This window comes from Coregonus clupeaformis, chromosome 18 (genome assembly GCF_020615455.1).
Source record: "Coregonus clupeaformis isolate EN_2021a chromosome 18, ASM2061545v1, whole genome shotgun sequence".
Lineage (NCBI taxonomy): Eukaryota > Metazoa > Chordata > Actinopteri > Salmoniformes > Salmonidae > Coregonus > Coregonus clupeaformis.
In genome coordinates, this window is record NC_059209.1 from 45459892 (window position 1) to 45477367 (window position 17476).

Here is a 17476-nt window from a genome sequence, read left to right on the forward strand (position 1 = left end):
TGAAGGCTAATGACTTCCCTCGTGACAGAGACTTCACACTAAAGTGTACGAGCCCTTTGACTACAATGTCAGAGACAGGGTGGTCTCAGCTAGAGGAGTTTGTGGAGAGAAAACATAATTGATACACAGGGGACATGTTGGTGGAAAGAGTGACACTGCCACAGGTTGTTTTGTTTAGGTCCAACTTGACTGGAATTGTAGTCTGTAGAACTTAATGACATTGAGGTTGTCTTGCCAACTGGTCTAAACTACTGTATACATACAGCTATTGAAACCAATACATAACCATTACAGCTGCCAGAGGTTGAAGTTCAAACTCAATCTAAATATGAAAATAAACAGAAAACGTAAGTAATGGAAATATGTGTTGAAGAGCAAAGACCAGGTAAGAGTGTATAAAGTATATTTTTGTTGTGACATCTTTAATGTGGCAAGTCAATATGTAGAGAACAACAACTCCCCAGCCTGAGCTAAGGTTGAAAAGCAGAGGAAAACCCTTGAACCCAAAGTCACCTTTCAGCCATTATACATTCCCATAAGAAGCTCAGCAGTAGAAATACAAAACAGTATTTTACACCAAAAAAATACAAACATCCATTTACAGGTAGTCAAGCAAGACTTGTTTGGGGCGATGTCCTTTACAATTATTAATTCATAATTTATTCCTTCCTAAGTATTGTTATAGACAATTCACGAGAAACATACGGTAAATATCCTTTGTTTTATAGAAAACAATCTGTAAAAAACATGATATTGTCTTCTTCTGTACAACTGACTAGGTATCCCCCTTTCCGAGTTGACTTAGAATTAACATATTTACCGAAACTGATCCAGCGGGAAGGCATTTTGTCTGAATTAGGAACATCCACACCTTCCATTACAATGCCAGTAAATTCAGAAAATAAACTGAAACACAACTGATTAAGTTATGTTACATATTAATTAGTTCCATTTTAATTTGTTTCCTAAATTGACTAGAATGGAGGTGTACTTGACCCCAATGCTAAATAAACACCCGAACCCTGTAAGAGTTGCCTCATTGGAATATATGTTTTAAGTATGATGTACAAAAGCTAATTCTGGCTAATCCAAAACATCTCTCTGTCTATTATCCTGAGCAATGCTGGTGACAGGACCTCTTCCTGGTAAAGACTCCTCCAAGCTACAAATCCACACAGGAACAAGGACAAAATCAAACGAGACTTGAAACAATGAAGTACAAAAATAGAACAAACAAAAGACAAATCAAAGACATCACACGTGGAAGTGTAAACATATCCAATCTGCTACAGGTTATTAAGCTTTGGAGAAGTAGGTTCCTCAACATTGCGTTAGGAGGCCCATATAAAAGCCTGGTTTGCAGCTGATGGTCCTCAGTAAATCGTAGTGTCCATGAAAATACAGGTCACATACAAATGTGGGTTTCTTGCAGTTTAGGTTCTTATATCAATGTGTATGGACAAAACTTGGCTGGCAACATGTTGCCATGGCACATATCATCATGTTGAAGTACCTCAGTGTGGGATGTTGCATCCCACCAACAAAGATTTAGCTGCAGTTGAAATATAGTAAAAGCAGGCCGAATTTTTGTCCCCATTACTTGTGCAAGATGCATAAATCACAGCCAAGGATGCCAATTGCATTGCAGGCTAGTCAGGTCTAGCTCAAAGGAGTGGCCTGGGTTTGTTCACTCTTGTAGCTGTGAGAAGGGGACAAGGGGGTGGGGGGGGGGGGTACAGCTGGTCAGTAGCTCAGATGTCCATGTAATCATCCTCCTCATCCCCATCGTCTGATTCACTCTCCAGAGAGGACTCCTGGCTGGAGGTCTCCTGCACCTCCAGGGCTGGCTGGCTCAGCGTCTCCTTCTTCACTGTGGCCGCCGACTGGGAGGACAGGATCACGTTCTGCACAGGGGACAGGAACAGGGGACAGACAACAGGAGGGGTTTAGTCTGACTGACAGACAGGCGAACAGACAGGGTGAGAAGATAGAAAGTGGCGAGAGATAGATACATAGATGGAATTGATAGAGAGATAGAAGGAGAAAGAGAGAAGGAGAAAGAGAGAAGGAGAGAGAGAGAGATAGAGAGGAAGCGGGAAAGCACCTTGAGTCTCTGCTTGGTTTCCTCTGAGATACTTCCTTTGGGGGAGAGCAGGGTGGGTGTAGGCGGGGTGACTGTGATTTCGGGGGGGAACTTGGTGGAGGGGATGAAGAGTTTTGGCATGTTGGGGGGGATGCGGGAGCGGACACGACTGGGGTCCGACATCTTGGACTGCTCACTGCTGCCATACAGCTGCTGGTCTGAACAACAGAGGACATAGAGAAACATTATGACAACGTCTCACAAATATCCTCTACTCCACCTTAATATAATTCTTACTTTCCCTCTTGGTATGTCCTGGTTGTAAATGTTCTTACCGGTGCAGGGATGTGTGGTACTACAGGAAGCAGGCTCGTCATGGTGCCAGCCTGCAGCCTCCTGCCCTGGGGACACAGTGGCCAGCTTCATCTGTTGGCACAGATGAGACTCCTGCTGTCTGTAGGACAGTCCCTCTGGGGGCTCCTCAAGTTCATCTGGAGAAACAACCACATCACATGACCTGGCTGGGTCACAATCCATACAGCAGCCAAACACACACACCAGCATAGTGAAGACAGACAAGATGGCAAGCTCTCACTTATACAACTGGGGTTAGCAGAATAATCAATTTCAGACTGATTCAGTATGCAGTGCACTATACTATAGCAACAATGTTTGCAATGGCCAACATTAACATGAGCTTACTAGAACATAAATATTATTTCTATACACAGACAGACAAAGCCACTGGTTTCAAATATTGTTCCAGGCTGCCATAACAGACCCCACAATGAAAGCTGGAGGCAGATGGGATATATGAGGGAGGGTAATGCCTGCCTGCCTGTGAGAATCACATCCCCATGTAGCAGCATACAATAGCACTGGCAGCACTGACAGCAAATACAATAATCCCACTCCCTCTCTACCCGACCTCTTCATTCAGGTTGCCTGGGAAACCATTGGTAGATTTCAGTGCCAAGCTGCCTGATGCTGAGCACTGATCTCCTTAACCTCACACATGTGTCTGTGTGTGTGTGTGCTCGTGTGGATGATATCCTCCTTGAATCCTTAAATATTTAATGTACTCAATAATCAGGATGGTCAACTAAAGAGGCTTGACACAATTGTGTCATACAGAAACAATGTATCATCCGGAAAACAGTGTTCCAAGTTAAAGACAGATCATTATTTCAAACACTTCCATCTGTAAGTGTCAGATGTACTATGTACTAGGGAGACTTAAGTGATTTACTAAAACAGAAACCATTCAACCAGTTCATAGTGTACAGTAGTTACATAACACAGCTCTGAGTGGGCAAGTGTGCCCCCTGCTGGCTGGTTATCATTACAGAGAGAGAGCAGCTTTGACAAGTCTAATTTATCCTTATCCCCCTAGAGCAGCAGGTGCCACGCAGGGAATCATCAACTGCAGAGACAGCACAGTGAACACAACCAGTTTGCAGCGAAATTACTGTGGGTGCTACAAATCAATTCACATTACACTATATTCTCCAAAGAGGATCTACGCAATTTTAATTAAATGTTTGATGACCTTGTCCTCTTTGTAGCAGCATACTTTAAACAGACCCACTTGGCTGTTTTCAAACTGACCAGGCAGTTTTACTGTTGTGTTTTTAAAAATGTACTGAGAGATTAAACTGACCTGTTTGGGGGTGGAAGGCCATAGTTGAAGCAGGGTGGATAGGCAGGGGGGCTCTCCTGTGCTGGGGCTGCTCGTGGGAGCCGCTGGCTGGAGGTCTGGGCACCTTGTCCAGGGGCTCGTACTGGAGTTTGTCTTGGCTGTCCTGGATCTGGATGGACAGAGGGTGGCAGGCAGTGTGGCTGAGCAAGACCGGGGTTGGCAGAGAGGCAGGGAAGAAGATGTCGCGGTTATCCTTACTGTACTTGGGTGTTGTCGGGGCATCACCAGCCGACTGAAAAAGATAATGACAGTGTGGTAGTAAGGCGAGGAGCGCCTGACCTTGAGTGCCCATCTGCAGTAGAATCTTCTTTCCCCTGTACAGATACTGTAGATGGAGCACTGACAGAACACTGAGAACTGCACATCCGCTTCCCTGGAGGGAAAATGTGCTGGACATAGAACCACCGTAGAAACAGGTTGAGTCATCATAGCCAATGCCATCTCACTGTTTACACAGAAAAATAACCGTCATTACTATTACGCTGGCTTTATGCTAGAGCAGTGTCCTGTGGAGGTCTCAGGGGGTCTGAGGCTTACTTCTCTGTGTTGCCAGAAGATACCGACTCTACCGTTACGCTTACTTATACTGAACTGCACTGTGGTCTGAACACAATCATGGTTACATTAAGACAACGTGGAGCCGGTGCGAGATATGGGTCAGAAAACGTACTTCAATGCAGGGATAGGATATGCCACTTTACTCCAAATGTTACCTTCTTGATGCATCAGTGTGGATAAAGGTACAATTTGGAGTACAGTGGCATATCCCATCCCTGCACTGAAGTACGTTTTCCGACACATATCTCACGCCGGCTCCACTGCGTCTTAAAGTAACCATGATTGCATTCTGACTCCAGTGGAGCTCAGTGTAAACAAACTTAACGGTCGGTATCTTCTGGCAATTCTCTGTGTGGACCCGGTTGTGTGTGGAGTCAGCCTGGGTACCACAGGACCACAACTCCAGGACTACATTCCACCCCTGCCTGCCACTCTCCCATGCATGTTTTGAGGACCACTCATAAACACAAGAGCTGCACAAACAACCTGTGACAACAACCGCCCTGCTCCCACAACTGCTGTCATGGCAACCGGGAAGAACACAGCCAATGGCAAACGGCATGAATACAGTTTCTGTTCAGTTTTCCCTCTGAAATAGGAGAGCATCGGACTGAATACCATCTCTTCTTTTAAAAGTAGCCGAATAGGAGGGAGACATTGGATAACTGGGAAGGAGGAATTAGAGGCAAGGCACTGATAATGACTTACAGGAGTATATAATAGTATCATGACTCATGTCCAGGTTATGGCAACGTGACTACTAAGCACGGCCATAGCTAGCTACATATCAAGTTGAAGGCCGACCGGACTAAATTATCCTTATCACTGCGATTTTAAAAGAATCGGTTCAAGGACATACACTGAGTGTACAAAGCATTAGGAACACCTGCTCTTTCTATGACATACAGTTTCCCGTGTGTATCAAGTATGGTCCACCAACCAAAGGACATCCAGCCAACTTGACCGCTGTGGGAAGCATGGGAGTCAACATGGGCCAGCACCCCGTTGAACGCTTTCGACACTATAGTGTCCATGCCTTGACGAATTGAGGCTGTTCTGACGGCAAAATGGGGGTGCAAACTCAATATTAGGAAGGTGTTCCTAATGTTTTGTACATTCAGTGTACATCTGGTGTATTAGAAGCAAAAAACAATTTTAACAATACTAAACATACACATACGAAACGACAGCATGCAGACGCACACAAACATCAACGACATCACACCCAGACCTGCCTGCTCACACTTCCATCTTCAGTGCCCGCATCACTCTCTGCCACATGGCCACAAACTGCACCATTTTGTGTCTTTCCGTCACCCACGCATTTTCAACATTTAGATAATAAAGCATTTGACCTTTCCATTGTGTTAACAATGGAGGATTGGTTGATTTCCAGTTAACTATATGTATTTTTCAAGATGATTGACGAGAAAAGTATTGTCCAACCCAACGGGTGTCTCACTGCACCCTCATATGCCATGTTTTGAAATATGCAGACAGACGGATTAAAAAGTACATTTACATTGTAATAGTTCTGACAGCCAACTTTCTAGCTCCGACCATAACTTTTTGACTATAGCATTCCCAGAAGGCATGGATTATTGAGTCATTGTTAGTTTTACACTTAAGACATGACTCTGCCGTTGTGCTGTAGAATGTGAATTTTGTCTCTTGTATAATCAATAATATATACATTAGTTTATACTGGATTAAGTGTGAATTTTTGATAACTGTCATTTTGTTAGTTATGTTCCAACATTCCCTCCATCTTGTGCCAATATCAGTTGTTTATTTTTTTTCCTAAGAGATGATCAGTTGGATAGGCTCTCTACAAGGTTTTGTATATCTTACCTATCATATGAATATCCTTTTCTGACTCAAATATGATTCCCTCAAGTTTGCTCTGATGTCCCGTAGCTCAGTTGGTAGAGCATGGCGCTTGCAACGCCAGGGTTGTGGGTTCGTTTCCCACGGGGGGCCAGTATGAAAAATGTATGCACTCACTAACTGTAAGTCGCTCTGGATAAGAGCGTCTGCTAAATTACTAAAATGTAAATGTCGAAAAGATTTAACATCGAAATGTTGTGATATAAACGTTTAAGTTGCATGTATTTGAAAATATCTACATTGGTCAGTCCAAAATTGATTTATAATTCTGTAAATGAAATAAATGTATTTCCTATTTCCAAGTCATTTACGGTTTCTATGCCTTTAGTTTTCCATGTGGACCAATTTAAAATCGGTGAATTCTGAAAAGCAAACCTAAAATTGTTCCATAGGGTTGTGCTTTTAGGGAGTGATATTGGTTCTTGTAGAATAACGTGTCATGTTCTTCCATATTGTTATAGTGTTCTTAACTATAAGTCCCCTGTAGCTCAGTTGGTAGAGCATGGCGCTTGCAACGCCAGGGTTGTGGGTTCGTTTCCCACAGTGGGCCAGTATGAAAATGTATGCACTCACTAACTGTAAGTCGCTCTGGATAAGAGCGTCTGCTAAATGACAAAAATAAAAAAAATAAAAGAAAAAAAACTATGAAGATGTTCTTGCTTTTAGTTTTATCTGTTGAAATAGACACGTGAAAAACTTTCTGGGGATGAGCATGCGCATCTTCAATATGTACCCATTGTTCCTCTTTAGTGTAAGTAAAAGCTTTAGCGAGCTGATACAATTCCAAGTCTGGAAGGTTAAAACCACCCTCAGACTTAGGAAGATGTAAAATGTTCCTTTTTATTTTATGAGTTTTATTTGCCCATATTAAGTCTTATGACTGAGTATACTTTTTAAAGAATGTCTTCGGTGGGGTAATACCGAGAATAAATATAAAAACTTTGCGAGCCATGCCATTCTGAAGAGCTTTATTATACCTGTAAGATTTATGGGAAGATTGTTCCATTTAATTAGATCTGCTTTCATATTGTTGAGTAATAGGATAAAGTTACCTTTATATATTTGTTGTTTGTTGTCACTTATTAAGCATCCTAAGTATTTCATGACTTATTCTTTTTCTTATTGCCATTATTTAGTTTTATTCCACGTACATTTTCTATTCTGAGATTTTTTAGTATTCTGATTTTTTTTTTAGCAAGGGGTGCATAGTTTTCAATATTGGTCAGGTATATCAGGAGATAATCTGCAAATAAGTTTAGTTTATATTAATGTTTACCAATACTGATAACTGTTACGTTTGGGGCCTGTCTAATTATTTCTACAAGCGGTTCAATTGCCAGTGCAAACAGGAGGGGTCAGACAGGACATCCCTGTCTTGTGCTCCTTTCTAAAGCAATTTCATCAGATTTATTATTTGTGTATATTTTTTCTTTAGGACATTTATATAATATTTTTATTTATGTATTATTTCAGATGGAAAGTTGAAAGCTTCCTAAGTTTTTAATAGAATAGGCCATTCAAGATGGTCAAAAGCCTTTTCGGCATCAACAGCCATTATTGATTAATCTATATCTTGTTTCTTAGCGTATTGTATTAAACTGAAACAAATTAAATCAAATTGTATTTGTCATATGCGCCAAATACATCAGGTGTAGACCTTACAGTGAAATGCTTACTTAAGCCTTTAACCAACAATGCAGTTTTAAGAAAAATAAGTGTTAAGTAAAAAATAGAATTACAAATAATTAAAGAGCAGCAGTAAAATAACAGTAGTGAGGCTATATACAGGGGGTACTGGTACACAGAGTCAATGTGTGGGGGCAAAGGTTAGTAGAGGTAATTGAAGTAATATGTAAAAAAAAATAAAAAAAATAATAATAATATATGTACATGTAGGTAGAGAAAGTGACTATGCATAGATAATAAACAGAGAGTGGCAGCAGTGTAAAGGAGGGGGTGGGTGGGGGACGATGACAATGCAAATAATCCGGGTAGCCATTTGATTAGCTGTTCAGGAGTCTTATGGCTTGGGGGTAGAAGCTGTTAAGAAGCCTTTTGGACCTAGACTTGGCGCTCCGGTACTGCTTGCTGTGCGGTAGCAGAGAGAAAAGTCTATGACTAGGGTGGCTGGAGTCTTTGACCATTTTTAGGGCCTTCCTCTGACACCGCCTGGTATAGAGGTCCTGGATGGCAGGAAGCTTGGCCCCAGTGATGTACTGGGCCGTACGCACTACCCTCTGTAGTGCCTTGCGATCGGAGGCCGAGCAGTTGCCATACCAGGCAGTGATGAAACCAGTCAGCATGCCCTCGATGGTGCAGGCGTAGAACTTTTTGAGAATCTGAGGACCCATGCCAAATCTTTTCAGTCTCCTGAGGGGGAATAGGCTTTGTTGTGCACTCTTCACGACTGTCTTGGTGTGTTTGGACCATGATAGTTTGTTGGTGATGTGGACACCAAGGAACTTGAAGTTCTCAACCTGCTCCACTACAGCCCTGTCGTATTTGTTTGTGTCTATTTTTAATAAACCCTTTTTGATTTATAAGTATCAGCTCTGGTAAGACTTTTGCCATCCTATTGCTTATGAGCTTTACTATAATTTTATTGTCACAATTTATTAAACGTATGTGTCTGTAAGCAGCAGAGGACTCTCCAGATTTTTCTGGTTTTAATAGAACTTAAATAACTGTTTGATACATGGAACTAGGAAGCACTGAATTGAGTGACGTGTGTTGTCATTTGTGTAAATAGGGGCGCTACTTTGTCCCAAAATATTAAATAGAATTCTATGGGAAAGCCATCCATTCCTGGTGCTTTTCTCCACGCAAATCTTTTACAGCGAAGAGGGGGGATGATTAGGTGGCCATGATGGTATGAGGGCCAGATTGGGAAATTAGCCAGGACACCAGGACACCCCTACTCTTACGATAAGTGCCATGGGATCTGTAGTAACCACAGAGTCAGGACACCCATTTAATGTCCCATCCGAAAGACGACACCTTACACAGGGCAATGTCCCCAATCACCGCCCTGGGGAATTGGGATATTTTTTTTAAACCAGAGGACAGAATGCCTCCTACTGGGCCTCCAACAGCACTTCCCAGCAGCATCTAGTCTCCCATCCAGGGACCGACCAGGAGCCACCCTGCTTAGCTTCATAGGTAAGCCAGCAGTGGGATGCAGGGTGAATCAGAACCATGCTACGAGGCTGACCAAGAATTGTTCCACTGCACCAGGGTACAGAGAGGGATGAAAGACACCTTCACTCAACATCTTCACTGAGTCTAAACCTTCACATTTCACCAAGTCATTCCATATTTGCTTCATGCAATATATATAATCCTGTAAAATAACGTTTATTTTGTACATGCTCTCGGTTTGCTTTATCTTTACATTAGTAAATGTTGCATTATATCTACATTTTAGGTTGACTTGATGAAAGATTATTCATATCCCTTTTGGTTTTGTTGTTCATACTTGCTGTAGTCTGATCTTTTGGGGCCAGACTATGATCTATTAATGTTTAGGGTCCTTCATGTTCATGCATTGCCAAAATTAGGGGGCAGGGAGGAAACCTGCCAGAATTGAACATGGGTAGTACGGTTCACATCATTGCCCTACTATGTAAACAGAGGACATCCAATAAGGAAAATGAATAACTTCAGTGGGATAAGGAAATGTTCAGCCTATAACTAGTTAGTTATAAATCAACACATACATTTGATTAACCAGACGATTTCGAGTTAATAGCAGTAAGGCACTGCATCGCAGTGCTAGCTGTGCCACTAGAGATCCTGGTTCGAATCCAGGCTCTGTCGTAGTCGGCCGCGACCGGGAGACCCATGGGGCGGCGCACAATTGGCCCAGCGTCGTCCAGGGTAGGGGAGGGAATGGCCGGCAGGGGATGTAGCTCAGTTGGTAGAGCATGGCGTTTGCAATGCCAGGGTTGTGGGTTCGATTCCCACAGGGGGAAAAATAGATAATGTATGCACTAACTGTAAGTCGCTCTGGATAAGAGCGTCTGCTAAATGACTAAAATGTAATGTAAATGTAAGCTAGATGGTAATTAGCTGGCTTGCTTTCTATGGGCTGAACAATGCTGGGTAACGTTAGATATCCTAGCGAACATTAGTTGCTACTTGCTAGCCGCAAGATCGTAATGTTTAACAGGTTGCAGTTGTCTAATGTCACTCGTTTTAGTGTTGAAGGGTTCTTATAACGTTTTGAAAATGTGTGTGATGATGTGTGTGCTCTATTCATGATGTTAGCAGAAAACGATGCCCAAACTCCGAAGGTTTGCGCTAGCTACTGTGTGTGTTTACTTATCCCGGAAGTGCTGGCCGGAAGCGGAAGGGCTGGGGCGGTCCTATGTAAAACAATACATCATGATAAATTCAATTCCGAAACGGGATATTCAACCAGCGTAGGGTGCAGCCTTTAACTCTGAGGGCACAGCCTCTTCATTATCATCACTTCGTGCCGACACATCAAAACAGCCGTTCCAGAACTCAAGTCAAGGACGTAGAGAGGCGGGTGTTAGCAAGACTATGCAGTACCGCGGTCGACCTTGAACTTCCGTGGCTTCAATGATAGGGGGCAGTCGTTCTCCCCTGGTCTAAACTTACTGTTGAGAGTTCGAATAGTAGAATACACAAGGTGCAATTTTGAAACTTGGTTGTGCATCAGCAGTTTCTCTTATGTGTCACACACTGACAGTCACTCAATTAGCCCATGTCAGTTAAATGATTGATTGGTAAATAAGTCTAGTTAGTCTAGCCAGCTATCTAAACTTGTAGTAATCATGGCCGAATTACCGACCTGGCACACAGGGCATGTGCCCAGAGGCCCTGACCTCCAGGGGGCCCCCCATTGATTTTGTTAGTCACTCTCACTCAGATATCATATTAACATTGCATAAGTCATGGCAAAATGTGTAGAATTGCAGGAAATTAACTGCAAAACTGCAACAGCAGCAAAAAGTTATGTAAAGCAAACTTATTTGTTTACCTTTTATTAATAAAATATTTTTTCTGCTAACAGATCCCTCTGTACGTATTAAATTATAGTTTTTAATCCCGGTGCAGAGTTAATGTGAGTTAATGTGTAGCAGCTAATTGTATAGCTAATAGGCTATGTGTTTGTAGATCAACTGTCGTGAATGAAGCTACAGAAACCAATGTGATAATGGCTGTGGTACTTTTAGCTTGTTTTTGCTGTTCTCCAAATAGCATTTCATAGTTTTTAAATTGTTTAGAAATGCAGTAAATGAGCTTCAACTTTCTTAAAAGCCCAGACCTCAGTAAAACTCAGACCCTGGCTACAAGGTTGCCACACAACAACAGAAGGTTAGTCTGGATAAGTCAGCTGATCTACTGATAACATAGCTCACCACAATGGTATTTTGTTCTTAGGATCCCACCGCAGGGATTTCTAGTCAAATCCTGCTCTGAGTCGTTAATTATGAGGCTCCCTGAGGGATTCACACAGGCTTCAACAAACAAACCAACCAACCAACCCCCCCCCCCTAAACTCAAACTGCAACAGACCCACCACACAGCACAGCTCAACACAGATCAACAACAGCAGCTCCTACAGGTTTCCACCACTAGCTGTGAAGCTTCTTATATAAGGAATTATACATAAAGACATAGGAACACAATAAAGACCCTTTGCTCTGAGAAAAAGTACCTGAGAGCACTGCAGCAGACTCCTCCGTGTAGCCTAGTTTTTTTCCACCATTAGTTGTGTATCATATGAAGACTGAAACCAGTCTGGCTGTAAGCAAAGTCAGATTCAGACCATGGATGGTCCCTTCTGCAATTACTGAGATGGGGTTTGAAAGCAGCTTATCAGTTCTGTGTAGGTCATCTCCTGTTCTGATCATATTTTTATTATTATCACATTTTAATGAAATTGCCTCTCTAAATAAGTTCGAGAGCTGAATCTCCATATTATTCCTTGACTTCTGTGAATGCAGCAGGTGGCACTGGAGCGTTTGAGATGTGACCTGACTTCTTGGTAAGGAGGGCATAACTCTGAGCAGAGTGCCAATGAGACCATGGTCAGAGGTACAGGTGAGGGAAAACAATGGACGGACACAAATAGCCTCCCACAAAATTGTGCAAATAAGTCCCAAGTAAATTAATGGGTGAAACAGCAAGATATGATGAATCCTCTCAATACACGACTAGCAGATTGTGCAGATCCTCCCACCCACACGAGTAATGCTCAGGTCCCTCCTGCAGGGGAGTTACTTAGCCTTATGCCAACCTCTTCCCAGGCGTGAGCTCTAACTCAACGAAGAGCAAATAGCCTAGATGTACAATAACAACAACTTCTGTAACTTAAATGTGCTATACATAGATTTAGTTTTTTAAATCTTTGTATTATCATTTCAAAAAATGTAAATATATCTGCTGTAATAGTGGAATGATCACAGTATTACTTACCCGCCAGTGTTGTGATTGGCTGTGATATTCGCCTATGGATTTCTCCCGCCAGAGGGGCATCTGAAAACAAGCACTGAATAGTGTTGGGCATCATTTTACCATCAAAATTGCTGTGAAATATCTTGCAATTCACTTAGCACTAGGCTGCATTCCAACCAAATCCCCCCTCCCCGCATCCTATTTCCCCGTAACATGTCGGGGAGACTTGCGCTTGAGCCTTTATTTTCGGTTTTGGTCCACCAGCTTCAAACGGCTGTTGTTGTTGAGAATATATTTCACAGCGATTTAGATGGTACAAGGGTCCCTACATTTTTCAGTGCTTGTTTTCGCACATAAACTGAAATTGAGCGAACAGCGTAGCATTTTAGCAACCAGGAAAAGACCGAGCGATTGCCACTAGATAACACAGCCACAAAGTCAGAACAGCTTTCCCATTTTGACAACAGATGCTACTCCGGCGGGAGAAATCAATAGGCAAATATCACAGCCAATCACAACACTGGCGGGTAAGTAATACTGTGAAATATCATTCCACTATTACTGCAGATATATTATGGACATTTTCTGAAATTACAATGCAGAAATAAATCAAACATCCTATGTGTAGCACCTTTAACAGGGCCTAAAATTAACACCCCCCTCCTGCCAAATGCGGGTAGATTTTGGCATTGTCGGGTAATATATTTATTTCACCAGCCACGTTGGCGGTTGGTCAGTGCTCCACAGTGCGAGCATTTCACTCTCATTTGTGAATACAAATAGTTAAGTATGATCACATTTATACTAAAATAAATGCTGGAGTAGCTGTTTTCAAAGCATTTCCGCAGTTTTGTTTCATAGCTGGTAAATAAAATCGCACAAAGTCAAAGAACTACGAATCCTATTTAGCCTATTCCACCTTGCGCTGCAACACTGCATGGCTGGGGTCTGTGCGCACGTGAAGAGCTGAGTGAAAATATTCATTTTTAGAAGTGCTGCACACAAGCATAAAAGTTGGTCTAATTTACTTGAAACGAAAGTCTACTGAAGTGAGACTTTGTCCTTGTGTTTCTTGACTATTTACATTGTTTGGTTCACAAGCTAGTTTTTTCTATGTTTGAGTTTCAACTACTAGGGAAGAGAAGACAACGCTTCTACTAGTCAGACTCAATCTCACAGTCACAGGCACAAACACGACTCGAGTTGCGCTACCCCGGTAACCTTCCGCCCTTAAAGGCAGGTGCACATTTTTGTCTCATCTGTGATATTTTGGTTAAAAGACTCAGGTCACAAAAAATTACTAGTAATACATTTATTGTTTTAGAAACATTATAAAGCATGTTCATCGGTTTTTTGTGTGTTTTGTTGGTGTAATTTTTGTGGGCGAAAAATATTTTGGCAGGTAAAAAATCTGAGTGGCTGGTATATTTTGAAATCTAATGGTTTTTCCTTCAAATTAAGAGCTAGACAACCAGGTGAGGGGAGTTCTTTACTAATTATTGACCTTAAATTAATCAATCAAGTACAAGGGAGGAGCGAAAACCCGCAGACACTAGGCCCTCTGTGGAATGAGTTTGACACCTGATCAATGGCAGGGTTTCCCAAACTCGGTCCTGGGGCCCCCCTGGGTGCACGTTTAGTTTTTTGCGCCTAGCACTACACAGCAGATTCAAATAATCTAAGCTTGATGATGAGTTGGCTATTTGAATCAGCTGTGTAGTGCTAGAGGATAAACCAAAACGTGCACCCAGGGGAGGCCCCAGGACAGAGTTTGGGAAACCCTGACTAGGGGATGCTAGGCTACGTTGTATGATTCTTCCGTCTGAGTTCTCAGGTGTGACTCATTCATCTAGATTTGTGCACCTGAAAAAGCATAATGTGAGTAGGTGGCAGGGAGCAGAGGATCACACAGAAGACAGTCATTTTCTGCTCTGCTGTATTATCCCTTCCAAATCACAACCACTAGAATAGTGACTAGACCTTGAATACAAACAATAATGTCAATTAGGTTTAAACATGTGGAAGTGAGAAGAAACCCATGGGTAACCTGGATGTGGTGTGATAAATGGGACACATTGATTACAGCTGACCTCATGCACACTTATGAAACGCTCCTGCTTGGATCCAGCATCAAAGTCTCATCTACATCATGACTTGTGATGCACACACATACACTGAGCTTTTATAAGGCCATGAGTCATGACCACAATCCTCATCTGTATAAATTATGCTAAATAACTAAATTGTGAGCTATGGTAGCCCACCCATCGTTTTCTCCCTCCAGTATAGTGTACAGTGGTTAACATCACCACGACAACAGGATGAGAGACCCGGCCTAGCAGGATGCGGAGGCAGGGGAGGGGGAAATCAGTGACTACCCACAGACAGCAGAATAACTGATGATTTGTTAAAGAATGTGAGAGATAAACACAAAGCTCAGCTGTGATGATTATAGGTTAGGGAAGCATCACACTCCTAACAAAGCTATTATAATGGTATTTTTTCTAGTGTCACGTTGGATATAACTTCCATTTTAATGGATCGAAAATCACTGTTGTGTCTAGCGTCTCTGCATCTGGCTGCAGAAGAAACTTGTTAAACTTTCCCCATAGAATTCAATGTAGCATTGCCTTTCATGTGCAAATAAGCAATGCTGTGCATACCAATGACATACACAGTTCAAACCAATAAAAAGTTATGCAAAGTGTGAAGACGGAGAGGACAAAAGGGAATGTTCTCACTGCACCTGAGGTTATTTTAAGCACTGGCAGGTTGGTGCAGAGAAGAGAAGACTTCAAAAGCCCAGGGATTTACCCAGCTAGTCCTGTGGCTGAGAACACTTCTCATCTTACTACAGACAGAGACTGCATGTTAATAAGCCACACTGCCTCACGTGTTCTTCGGAGGAGAGAAGAATATCAGTGAGTCCATTAGGAAACTCAATACTCTGATCTAGTTGACTTCTTCTGCAGTCAGTCACTGCTGCGCTGCCCACCCATGGAGCTCTGCAGGCTTCACAAGCTAAACGCACAGCACCCAAATAATAAGGGCAAACAGAACTAGCACAACTCCCCAGCAGACAGTTCAGTTAGTTATCTCCCTCAGTTAGGCTACAGTGCTAAACAAGGTTACAGTGAATGGGTCCAAACAACTGTCGCCTTGTGTCATCAAATAATCTAAATCTAAAATGACCATCTTTCCTATACAGCCAGAGTCACTAGCAGTCAGACATTCACAGTAGTGTATTATTTGGTTTGGCTAAAGTAATTGAAACTCAACTGACACATATGCAAAAGGATGCTTTGAAAACAATGGAAAGTAGTCAAATGATACGTTACAGCAGCCACAGGGGAAAAAAGTGAAATGGTATGTGTAGTGCAAACAGAGTAGAGGAACAGACATGCATCAAAATGGATAAAGTATCTCTTTAAAACGGTTTGTTTCCAGATAGCAAAGAAGAGGTGACAGAACAGAATATGTCATGATTAACAATCACAAAATCATTGCTGTTCCGATATTTATTGAGTCGAGCACTGTATCATTCCCCCAGGGCATCTATCCATGGCTGGCAATCTGCAATATTTAGGGTTGGGCGGTAACTACATTTTCATACTGTCATACGGTTTCTGTACCATACCTGGGTATACGGTATTACCGAATGTGCACACAAGGGGTGATATTTGTTTATGTACGTAAACAATTTAGGTAACAGGGATGTTGATCCAGGAGGCGATTGAATGTCTCTGCTGTAACTGGAGCCCTGAGCTGGATATAATTTATTTGGCACATCTTAGATTTATTATATACTGAACCAAAAAATTAACGCAACATGCAACAATTTCAAATATTTTACTGAGTTACAGTTCATATAAGGAAATCAGTAAATTGAAATACATTCATTAGGCCCTAATCTATGGATTTCACATTACTAGGAATATAGATATGCATCTGCTGGTCACAGATACTTTAAAAAAAAGAAGGTACAGAAACCAGTCAATATCTGGTGTGACCACCATTTGCCTCATGCATCTCCTTCGCATAGAGTTGATCAGGCTGTTGATTGTGGTCTGTGAAATGTTTCCCACTCCTCTTCAATGGCTGTGTGAAGTTGCTGGATATTGGCGGGAACTGGAACACGCTGTCGTATGAGTCGATCCAGAGCATCCCAACCATGCTTAATGGGTTACATGTCTGGTGAATATATGCAGGCCATGGAAAACTGGGACATTTTCAGCTTCCAGGAATTGTGTACAGATCCTTGCGACATGGGGCTGTGCATTATCATGCTGAAACATGAGGTGATGGCAGTGATTAACAATCGCGACAATTTGCCTTAGGATCTAGTCACGGTATCTCTGTGCATTTAAATCGCAATTGATAAAATTCACCAGTATTCGTTGTCCGTAGCTTATGCCTGCCCATACCATAACACCACCATAGGGCACTCTGTTCACAACGTTGACATCAGCAAACCGATCGCCCACTCAACGCCATACACGTGGTCTGCGGTTGTGAGGCCGGTTGGACGTACTGCCAAATTCTCTAAAACCACGTTGGAGGCGGCTTACGGTAGAAAAATGAACATTACAATTATTTGGCAACAGCTCTGGTGGACATTCCTGCAGTCAGCATGCCAATTGCATGCTCCCTCAAAACTTGAGACATCTGTGGCATTGTGTTGTGTGACAAAACTGCACATTTTAAAGTGGCCTTTTACTGTCCCCAGCACCAGGTGCACCTGTGTAATGATCATGCTGTTTAATCAGCTTCTTGATATGCCACACCTGTCAGATGGATGGATTATCTTGACAAAGGAGAAATGC

General features: G+C 42.3%; 1 protein-coding gene across 1 annotated transcript in view; it reads right to left on the reverse strand.

The window, feature by feature from the left end:
- Positions 1-401: 401 nt before the first annotated feature.
- Positions 402-17476, reverse strand: part of LOC121587382 (calcineurin-binding protein cabin-1-like) — an 82716-nt gene continuing 65641 nt past the window's right edge. The window contains 4 exon segments of the mRNA XM_045226985.1: positions 402-1904; positions 2105-2301; positions 2419-2574; positions 3744-4014. Coding sequence (XP_045082920.1) covers positions 1752-1904; positions 2105-2301; positions 2419-2574; positions 3744-4014 — 777 coding nt within the window. The 3' untranslated portion in view covers positions 402-1751.